The sequence below is a fragment of the Nannospalax galili genome, unplaced genomic scaffold, assembly GCF_000622305.1.
Source record: "Nannospalax galili isolate Female #2095 unplaced genomic scaffold, S.galili_v1.0 scaffold1320, whole genome shotgun sequence".
In the NCBI taxonomy this organism is placed as follows: Eukaryota; Metazoa; Chordata; class Mammalia; order Rodentia; family Spalacidae; genus Nannospalax; species Nannospalax galili.
The window spans coordinates 109,859-121,584 of record NW_008345697.1 but is presented as its reverse complement, the minus strand read 5'-3'; the positions used below and the strand labels follow the sequence as shown (position 1 = coordinate 121,584).

The 11,726-nt window shown below is 40.4% G+C and overlaps 1 protein-coding gene across 1 annotated transcript; it reads right to left on the bottom strand.

Moving 5' to 3' along the window:
- Window positions 1–3,367: 3,367 nt before the first annotated feature.
- On the bottom strand, window positions 3,368–8,674 carry CUNH3orf85 (chromosome unknown C3orf85 homolog). Its single transcript, XM_029567658.1, has 3 exons — window positions 8,644–8,674; window positions 4,826–4,959; window positions 3,368–3,457 (listed from the first exon to the last, which is right to left on the bottom strand). The coding sequence occupies exons 1-3, from the start codon at window positions 8,672–8,674 to the stop codon at window positions 3,368–3,370; spliced, it is 255 nt and encodes an 84-aa protein (XP_029423518.1).
- Between the last annotated feature and the right edge of the window lie 3,052 nt (window positions 8,675–11,726).

Here is an 11,726-nt window from a genome sequence, read left to right as displayed (position 1 = left end):
AAAATATCTATAATTCTTTTTGAATTTATTTATTTATTTTTATTTTACATGTATTAATGTTTTGCCTGATGGTATGTAAATGCATCCAAGCCATGCAATGCCCATGGAGGCCAAAAGAGAGGCACCAGATCCCCTGGAACTAGAGTAACAGATGGTTGTTAGCTGCCATACGGGTGCTGGAAACTGAACCCAGGTCCTTTGGATGAGCAACCAGTGCTCTTAGCTGCTGAGCCATTTCTTCAGCCCCTATAATTCTATTTTTTTTGTAAAGACCTAGAGTGAGTGCTGGACTATTTATTTATTCATTTATTTATTTATTTTTACTGTATGTGTATAAATTTTTCTCTGCTTGTAAATGCATGCATGTAGTGCCCATAGAGGCCAGAAGACAGCATCAGATTCCCAGGAAGTGGAGTTACAGATGTTTGTTAGGCACCAAGTGGGTACTGGAAACTGAACCCAGGTTCTCTGTAAGAGCAGCCAAAATGCTGGGGCTGGAGAGGTGGCTCAGAGGTTAAGAGAACTGGCTGCTCTTACAGAGGCCCTGGGTTTAATTCCCAGCACCCACATGGCTTCTAACAACCATTCGTAACTCTACTTCCAGAGGATCCGATGCCCTCTTCTGGCTTCCTCTGGCATTGCACGACACAGGTACATTTTACATCCATGCAGGCAATATAGTCATACACATAAAATAAGAATAATAAATAAAATATCTTTTAAAAATTATCTTTTATGTGCATGAGTGTTATGTCTGCATGTATGTAAGTGCACCCATGTCATGCAATGCCCACAGAGGACAGAAGGGGGTCTTGGATCCCCTGAAACTGGAGTTATGGATGGTTTTTAACTGCTATGTGGACACTAGGATTCAAACCCAGGTTTTCTGCAAGAGCAGCCAGTGCTCTTAACCACTGACCCATCTCTCCAGCCCCCATAAAATATCTGTTAAAAAAGAGTAGCCGGTGCTTTTAACCACTGAGCCATCTCTCCAGTTCCACATCTATAATTCTTTTAAAAATATTTTTTCTATTTATTATTTGTATTTTATGCATATGAGTATATTATCTACATGTATATAAGTTCACTCATGTTGTGCAATGCCCGTGGAGGTCAGAAGAAGGCATCAGGTTCCCTGAAACTGGAATTATGGACAGTTGTTAGCCACCATGTGGGTGCTGAGAATTGAATCCGGGTCCTCTGCAAGAGCAGTCAGTGCACTTAACTGCTGAGCCATCTCTCCAGCCCCCATATCTGTAATTCTTAAAACACTAAAGATATGTTTATGGACAATCTCAAATTTCTTACCTATAGCAAAACCAAAAATCCATATTCATTGCTTTATTTGTTTCTTCCACTGTAGCATTCTTTTCTTAATTTTTTTCTTTGCTGCTCTAGGGAATCAAACCTAGACCTTGCCTTGCTCATGCTAGGTAAGGACTTTACCACAGAGCTACACCTTTATCCCATTCTGTAGTGTGCACTGAAATTGTACAGCAGTTATCTTAATAATTGACAAATAGCCTCAGATTTCTCACTGAGGGCAATAGGGCAGGAAACAGGCACCACACAGCAGCTACCAGCGTCCTCTGACCTCTAAGGTAGTCTTACAGTGCAGCTCTCTGTATCTGGCTTTCTTTATTTACTTGTTGGCCAGAAAGTGTTTAGGAATGTTGAACACCATAGAAGACCCAGTATAGTCTTAGAAAGATCACTTTATCCAAAAAGTCCAAAAGAAATTGTTATCAGGGAACAACTGATCTAGGTACATGGAGAACAGACTTCTGAAGACAAAAGTTTTACTTATGTGTGATTTGGGAAGCAATCTTTGTGATTGGTTGTCACATTTTGTTACTTTTCAAACTGAAGTGGTATTCCATAGATATATGAAAGGTCATAAAATAAAAGTTGCCCATTTCCTTTAGAGTCAAATTTTCTGCTTCACTGAGAAAGATTAATAATGTATTCAACCAGTATGTTAAAGCTATTATTTCTTACTAACACAAACATAAATATGTTTAGGAGCCAAGTGCAAGCTTTGCACATTTTACAAAACATCCATAAAGCAGAGGCTTCTGGTAGGTTTCTGCATTATATTTATTACTACATTCAGCAGGATGATCAATAAAGTTTCAAAAACATGGTCTTATAGTAGACTGTTTAGGAAATGGAACCAGCTTAAATGTCCATTAATAGATGAATGAGAAAAGAAAATGTGGTGCAAGTACACAGTGGAATTTTATGCAGCCGTAAAGAAAAATGAATTCATGACATGTGTAGGAAAATGGATAGAACTAGAAATCATTATGTTAAATAAACCAGACTCTGAAAGGCAAACACCACATGTTTCCTCTTAAATGTACAAACTGGATTCAAAATTTTATGTGTGTGTGTGTTTATATATGTGTTTATCGATCATTAAACCAGAAAGGGATCAGAGGAAGGGAGGAAGAAATTGGGGGGGAGGGTAATTGGATACATGTGATAAGAAAGCAAAAAGGGGGACTAACTGTGCAGAGGGAAGGAACCAGATAGAGAGGGAGAGGGGGTTCAACGGAAGGGGAAAAATGAGAACAGAGTATAAGGACACAGATGGATGAAGATGCCATGATGGAACTCATTGTCTTGTATGCTAACTGGAAAAATAAAATAAAAAAGTGAAATATAATGACTTTAGAAAGTGGAAAAATATTGAAAAAAGAGCCAGGGTACCAGCTTAATTTGTGATAACTATTCTTTGAATTTAAAAAAAAATGGAAATGGGGGCTGGAGAGATGGCTCAGCAGTTAAGAGCACTGGTTGCTCTTGCAAAGGACTCAGTTTCAACTCCCAGCACCCACATGGCAGCTAACAACCATCCATAACTCCAGTTCCAGGAGATCCAAAGCCCTCTTCTGATCTCTGTGGGCACTACATGACACAGGTGCACTTACATACACGCAGGCAATACATTCATACACATAAAAAGAATAAATAAAATATTTTTAAAAATAAACAAATAATAGAAATGAATGAACTCTCTCAAAGAACAGGCAACAAAACCCAGAACTGTGAATAAAATGTTTTAATGACACTGTTGTTTTGTTTTTGCTTTACTTTTTTCATAAAAGCTTTTTTGGTAAATGTTTTAGCTTCAGCCTTTATTTAGTTCTCATTTCAAGAGTGGTCATTTGTAAAGCACTTCGAACTCCAGAGGTCTACATGGGTTTTCCTAATGGCTCTTTTCAACAGCTCCATAAGATAAACATAATAAATAATGTAGCAGTGGCATGGATCTGCCCCAGTTTCTAAAAAGCCCGTGGCTTCAGCACATTGTCATGCAAACTTCTACCATCTTTGTTCCCTTGCCTTAAACAGAAGAGCACTTTTACTGGGCAGTAGATACATCAAAGGCGATAGTATTCATGCCAAAATAGTGATGGGCAGTTGCTTTCAAAGACGTCCATGTTTCTCGAGCCTGTAGAAAAGAAGCATAAGTCAGGATCTCTGATCAGGTAGGATAAGAACTGTATTAGTTTTTTTGATCATCTAACAAATGTTTCTAAAACAGTGGGACATATATAATGGAAGAAGGAGAACTAACAGGCTTCAGTTTTCCCACTTGTTTATCTGTTTATGCTAATAATCGAATCTGCTGCAGTGTTTGTGGGGACACAGTATGAATCAGTGTGGCCATCTTGTTATATTACAGAATCTGTTGATTACAGAACGGGTCTACAGCTGGAAGCAGGCGTGCACTTGAAAATTTCAACATTCCATAAAAAAGACACAGTCTGTCAAACCCATGTAATTATTTAATTTGCCAAATAAACAACGTCTTGTTTTAATACTTCTAAATGATGCCTGTTGGAGAAAAAACAAGAATAAAACTAGATGCATTATCCAGGCTGGTGGTTTTCATCAGCAAATGTTAAGCAGACACAAAATGATCCTGGTAGACCAGTTAGACCCAGCCATGCAGGAGAAGGCTAGGACTGGACCTACATGAAAACATGAAAACTCAGTTTTTGATGTTTTTAATGAAGCCCTCATATGTGATGATAGTGAGAGCCTGATGCACACAGAAAGAAAGAATGAGGGAAATAATTCAATGATTTGTCATAGATTTTGTTTTTTTCTAAATTTGTAAATTATAAGAGGGGAACCATTAGTAACAAGGCATCCTCACGCAATTTAGCAATTTCACCAGAGCTTCAGTGTCTTCTTCCATCAGGAAAGTAAACATGAGACAAAACTGGCTAATGGAGGTGGCCTCTTTATTTCTCCTGGAGTGGGAGTGCAAATGAATAGGAAAATGCACAAAAAGCCAGCAAAGAAAGGGACAACTTCCAAGGCTTGATGATGAACACAGAGGAAAGTTAGCCACCGAACAGTGAGAGCATACCAAATTGGGACCACTGCCAATCCATCTACTCAGGCACTCAATAATGTAGTAAGCCTTGATTACGTAACAGTCATTTTGCTAAGTCCAAAGTATAATTACCTTGGTGACATGGCCCTTACATTTGTAATTTAGAGAGGTTGGGTACATGAAACTAACAATTCCCACGCTACATCTTGGGCTGTTCACTTGCAAATGGCATGAAGGGGTGGGGGGAGTCAAAAGTCTCCTGAAAAGGCAGGGGAGGATTTCAGAGAGGAAAGGATAGGTTAAGTCTTTAAGAAAGACATGACATTTATCAGGCAAAAGCCACTTTATGGGGAGGGAAGACAGAGTATAGCTCAGAGAAGCTAGAGAGGAAAGTGTGAAGCAAGGCATGCCAGCCAACTCAATGATAATTAAAAAAGGTAATGGGAAAGGACCACTTATATTGAATACCAATACCTGATCAAGCAGTGTGATTCCCCACTCATTTGGACTGTTTTCTGGGTCCCAGAAATCTTGCAAGTGTACATGTCTTTTGAGGTGTAGGAACTGGTTTGCTGGGTCCTCCAACAAAAATGGCGCCCCCAACACGCCTGCAATTAGACCAAGAGCACAGCATCTTTTAGGACAACGCTTTATGTGTCAGCATGTCCTCTAAAACAGGCACTGCTGTGGTGTTTGGGAGGCCAGGTTCCTGAGGTGGGGACTCTGGAAAAAATAAACCCCAAGGGAGATGGCTGGCCCTTTGTCACCACTGTAGTGTTACCACTCTGACCTCTACTTGGGACAACATAGAAGGCAGTGTTGTATGGTAGACAGAGAAGGATTTCAAAGTTTTGGTGCATGCCTGGGAACTGCAAAGCCTCGATTAACATTTTAGCTGTGTAGCTTTTCTAGAGAAGCAGCTTGATTGCTCTAAGCTCTAGTTTCCTTGTAGGCAAAGGGATCTCATAACAATGCACGCTGGATTCCTATAAGGGATGCATAATTTAATAGGTTACCTGTATTAAAGCAGCCAGTCAATTATTTTATCTTGCCTTTCTGGCCCTCCAAAATAGAACGCATTCACAATTCAAAATAGATTGCTCTCAAACTTGATACTGTAGCTTAAATGTCAAGTAGTGATGGATCCATCATTAATCAAGCTACTTTTATTTATTTATTTATTTATTTATTTATTTATTTATTTATTTATTTATTATGCTTTTTTAAGACAGGATCTCGCTAAGTTTCAGAAGCTCTCACTTTGGAGCCCAGGCAGGTCTTGAACTCAAGATCCTCTTGTTACAGGTTCTTGAATAACTGAGATTACAGGCCTGAGTCACTAGGCCCAGTTTATACTTTTTGTTTTATCTGGACCACTCAGGATTATGGAAAAAGAGATAATTTTAATAATACTCTAGTCTTATAGCCAGGCATGGTAATACATCCTTGTAATCACAGTGGTGCTTGAGAAGAAGAGGGTGGATGATCAGGCATTCAAGTCCAGCTGGGGCTACATAGAGACCAGTGTTGTTTGAGGCCAGTTAGGGTTCAAATAACACACACACACACACACACACACACACACACACACACACAAATTCAGAGATTTTTAGAATCTTGAAATACAAATGTTGGTATTATAATATGCTTCCTTCCAAGTCCAGCAGAACCCTGTTCAAAAATGCAACTTGAGTCAATGTGGAATAAGAACATGGCTACTCTAACTTTTCGCAGCACCAGAATCTTTTCATTTGCAATAAAGAAGCATCCATTATGAAATGTAATGATAAGGAATATTACATGGAACCCTCGGGGCTCATAATTAGCAGGGCTAATTACCAATGCTTTGAATGGAACTGGGTTACAGTGATCTAAAGATACAGTCTCCTTTCTGCAGGCCTTCTGTTTAGTTAGGATCAGAGGTCAGCAATAGGAACGGAATTAGGCAGCACATGATTTGCCTGTGCTGTGGGAAAAGATGCTGCTGTTGAGCATTGGGGCACAAACAGCTGCCTCCATGCTCAAGGAAGTTGCTTCACCTGTTCCCAAAAGGAAAGATTAGCTTGGCAGGATGGCAGAAGGGGCTAGAGTTTCTAGTTTAAACTGGAAGAATGATGTGAGCAAAAAACTTTAATGTGAATCTACAAAACCAATATCTGAAAATGATCATTAGAGGTGCCTAGAAAGAAGACATAAGTATTAATATTTAATTTCATAATATGGTAGTGGCAGGTGCCAGAGCACTACTGTCTTAATGTGGCTAATCTTGGTTTCATGCAGTTCAACCCGGATGTGCACAGAAGCCATGTTCTCACGTGGCTCCGAAAGCCCTCTGCCTCCTGATACTCTTCACACACCTGTGTACTCTCCTCTTTCATTTCCTGACCTGTGTAACCCAGGACACAGCAGAAATGATGGGGTGTGATTCTTTTGTGGTTGGGACACAGAAGAGTATGCAACTTCTACTGTGTCTTTTCTTGGATCCCTTACTCTATGCACGAGAAGCTAGACGCCATAATCTGCAAACACTTGAGCAGCCCTGAGAGGCTCAGATATCAAGGGAAATGAAGCCTCCCAGAAGCTATGCACATGAACTAGCTGCCTGGGAACCTGATGCTGCTGCTGCAGCCAGACCTTCAGATGACTTCAGTGCCCACACACATTCTGATTAGGCCATCATGAATAAACTTGAGCCAGAACCAAAGAGTCAAGCCACTTCTCCAGGGTCCTGACCATGAAATAGAAGTAATAAATGCTTATTTTTTTAAGCTGCTAATAGTTGAGATTAACTATATAGTAGTAGATAACTAATACAATAGGTACTTGCTAAGAAATTACTAATCCCCAAGGATGGATCTATAGAGAAGTAAGTGAAGCCTCTGGAGCACAACACCCTAAAAGGCATTCACAGAAATACATAGATTTTTGTGCCTTAAGATCTTCACTTCCCTCCCCCTTAGTCCCTGCTCTAATAATCATCATTACATGATAAAATAAACTAAATACAACACTTGCTAATAACCACCACACGCATGCAAAGACTGGTGATAAGCTGCCTCTGTCATGCGGAAACTCACACTGTAGTCAGAGTTAATGGGTAACTCAAAGAAGACATATTGGGATTAGACCATGAATGGTGTGTATGATTACTTTTGTGGGGCATTTTATTTCATTTTTAAACAAGATTTTGTTATGTAACCCTGGTTGGCCTGGTATTTGCTATGTAGGTAAGGGTGACCTTAAATTCACATCAATCTTTCTGTCTCAGCCTCCCGAATATTGTAAATATAGGTATGCACCATCATGCCCAGCTATCCACATGGAGACTTTATAGAAGAGAACCTGGCTTCGAGTTCGGCTTGGTAGATATTTAAGTCTCAATAGCTAGAGAAAGAGAGTGGAAGCAAAAGGCATGGAGTTGAAGCCGAAAAAGGCTTGAGAGCCAAGGAACAGGATTCCAAGTAAGATCACGTTCAGCGACTCTCAGTTTGGCAATGTGGTGGAAAGGAATGACTGTGGTGTAGACAGGCTCAGAGTATGTGGAACAGTGGAACCATGACCTGGGGTTCAAGCCTGAAGGTTTTTAATGCTATGCTAAGGAGTTTGTGTTTCATTCTGTAATATTTAATGATCATTTATGAACAAGAAAATGAAGGGCCAAATTTACTTTCGTCTTTGTCGTAATAAAAATATATGTAACATAATAATGATAATTCTAACTTTTTTCTATTTTTGGTCTTTTTGACACAGGGTCTCCCCATAGCCCCCACCTGGCCTGGAACTCACTATGTAGACCTGACTGGCCTTCAACTCATAGAGATCTGCCTGCCTCTGCCTCCCAAGTGCTGGGACTAAAGGCATGCACTAGCACACCCCTAAATTTTTTTTTTAGACAGAGTCTTGTTATGTAGTCGAGGCCGGCCTTGAACTTAGAGATTTGTTGGCTTGTGCCTCTCCAGTGCTGGGACTAAAGGCATATGACACAGTGCATAGCTACTTTAGCTCTTTTTGAGAGTGTGATTCAGTGGTATTAAGCACATTCATATGTTTTATAACCATCACCCCCACCCATCTTAAGAACTAGGACATCGTTCCAGAAAGAACCCTTGTACCCTTTAGCAGTAACTCCAGTAATTCCCAGTACTCCTCCAGTCCTCCCAGCTCCTGGCAACCATCGCTCTCCTTGCTGTTTTATGACTATGCATTCTAGGTATCTTAAGTAAATGGTTCATCCAGTATTTGTTCTTATTTAAAATTTTAATTAAAAAAATTTGTGTGTATGATTGTTTTGCCTGCAAGTGCACCCATGGATACAATGCCCATGGCGGCCAGAAAAAGGTGTCAGATTTCCTGGGACTGGAGTTATAGACAGTTTCTCACCACCATTTGGGTGCTGGGAACTGAACCAGGGTCCTCTGATAGAGCAATCACTGCTCTTAACCCTGAGCCATCTCTCTAAGCCCCCAGTGTTTGTTTTTTGTTTAATTTGGCAAAATGTTTTCAAGTCCATCCATGTTGTGAAGGCCTACATGCCATTCCTTTTCAAGGCTGCATAATATGCTGTGTAAATACACCATGTCATGTCTTCCCACTCATAGGTTTACTTTGAAACTCCCTCTTATCAGTGGTGGGGAGGGCAGATGCGTAAAGGCAGTAAACCAATCAAGAGACATGAGGCTGGGGCTCTTCTAATTGTCACATGAGAGGACATGGCAGTGGAGATGGGAAGCCACCACTGATTAGAGTGACATTGAAGGCCCTCATTCATTCAGTGTGGACAAACCAGGGCTGGGGTTTCTGCTTAGCTGAGAGGAGGTAGTGAGGGGACTTCTCAAAATGCTCTCTATTCTTTCTGAAGAAAAGACACGAGACATGATGTTACAGAGTCTAGATGTTATAATCCTGTTATAAAAAGATGTTTTTCCAAATAGGAAGAGTTGCTACACAAAGTTGATCTAATACCACCAACAAATAACAAATATTTCTGATAATGCTGTTTAGGATATATTTTCCAGGTAGATACAGAGTGCAGTAATTGCTTGACATAGTGTTACCTGGAATTATCCCAAAGTAAGACTTATATTCTGAAGCACAATTACCCTGGTGCATTGTACAGCCTGTGAGAACAAAGGAGCTATTACATAAATCTTGGCAGAGAAGCATGCTTTAAAATATCTGCCATTGCTATTTTAAACTCTAATAATCCTATCTTTATAAATCTCTCTTTTTTTCATGGAAAATGTTCTGCTGATACAATCTCCTCTCCCTTCCCAGGGCAAAGCACCCACATCAGCATTACAGACCCAACGAGCATCCCATAAATATTAATTGTTGGTGATAATAACATCACCCAGGAGAGAGAGACAGAAAGTATTATTTATTATCCTACATTACAAATTAGAAAATTGACACACGGGAATGAAATGACTCACTCAAGGTCACATAGGAAGTCAGTAACTGGGCTGGAAATAAAATGTAAGTAATATAGTAGGGCATGCTATTATCCGCTCTGCCTGAGGAGTTTCTCCGCCCTTTTTCATTTTGCCTGATCAACCTTGAAAGTTAGTGAGAGCAAGGACAGAGTTTTGAGTTTGTGGGTCTATGTGATACTGCTGGGGCTTACACATTAAACCCTGAATTTTATTGCTTTGTTGTTTTTCAAAAGTGTGTGTATGTTTTAATATAGTCAATATAAGCCAGGTTAATGCCTTTTTTAATCTTTCTGATAAGCCAAACAACTATTTCTCTTTCTAACTCTGGTTCCTACGTTTCCTCATCCCAGATCAGATAGTCCTAATAAGGTTTGTGAATGCTCTTCCTAAACACTTCTCAATATCATCTCAGAAGTTCTGAATGGAGAGACTTCAGGATATGGTGCTAATCAGTTACCACACAAGCCAGGAAGGATGAGAGATCCCTACTTCCTTTGCCTTGCTAGTGACAGCCCACATGGAGCCACTTCTCCCCACATCTCCTCTCTGTTGTTAAGAATGTGCTTTCTGAGCTCTTGCTACTCAAGTACTTTGAGCTAGAACATATTCACGGCAATTGTCATTAACCAGAAACTACTTCCTCTGCACTGTATCATGTGCGTGGAAACATTCAGAATGTGCTAAGCAGGCCACTTTCCACAGATAGAAATAGTGAAAGAGAGGTCAAATAGACCTGCCCAAAATGAAAGCCAACAAGGGAAATGTGCTCATGCTGGGCACCAAGAGATGAGTACCAGTCATGAGCACCCGAGCAATACAGGAGTCATGGAAATGTCATCATCAGGGGAGACTCCCTACATTACCATGGCCCTGGTATGGTTGAACAAGAGTCTTTAAAGGGGATGGTGGAGAAATGACTGCATAGTCTGTGTACTGGACACGTGAACATGAAAATGATGCTGTGGTTGGAACCTATATTTTAAAAAGTTCAGAAGTTCAGAAAGCCTAATGAGACTTAAGACGATTTATTTTCCTGGCCTGCCTGCCTTCTTTCCTTCCTTCTTTCCTTCCTTCCTTCCTTCCTTCCTTCCTTCCTTCCTTCCTTCCTTCCTTCCTTCCCTTACTCCCTCCCTTTTTAACCCTCCCTTTTCTTTATGAGACAAGGTCTAACTATATAGTCCCAGCCTCAAATTCTCAATCCTCCTGTCCAGCCTTGGAGTGTTGGATTATAAGTGTGTGCTGGCATGCTGGTAATGTACAGATTTCTGAAAGCAGATTTCTATTTTCTTTCATGTAGAGGAAGAACATTTAGAGTCACTTCAGGTGCCCTTGTGCCTTCTGCCTTAGGAAGGGGCAGGGCCTCATTAAGTCAGTGACTTGGCAGGTCCACTCAGCACTTCCTGGGTCCTCTCCGGAACCAGATGCCCTGCCAGCAGACTTTCAGTTCTGGTTTTGCAACCTGAAATTGGATATTAAATTTGCCGAGTTCTAGAATCTGATCACTGAACACTTTGTGGACTTAAATGAATGCAAATCTTCCAAATTAGCTTTTCTTGGTCATAAAGGAAATATATTACCTTCCCCAGTCTTCTTTGGATTATTTATTCCTCATTTTGGTCAAATCTAAGATAAAGAATAGGAATGCTTCTTATAGGAATGAAGGGAGGCTCAGAGAACCTGACTGTCAGTAGTCTCAGAGGGTCACCAAGAATCAGGGGAAGACAAAGTACAGGCCAGAGTTTTTGTGTCATAGGGAGCTTATTATTCCTGGACAGCCACACTGTCAATTTCATCCTTGTCATGACTGTTAACATCTGTATGTTTTTGTTTGTTTGGTTTGGTTTGGCTTGGTTTTTTTTTGGGGGGGGGGTTGAGACAGAGTCTTCCTATAGTCCTAGCTGACTTGGAACTCACTATGTAGACCAGACTGGCCTCAATCTCAC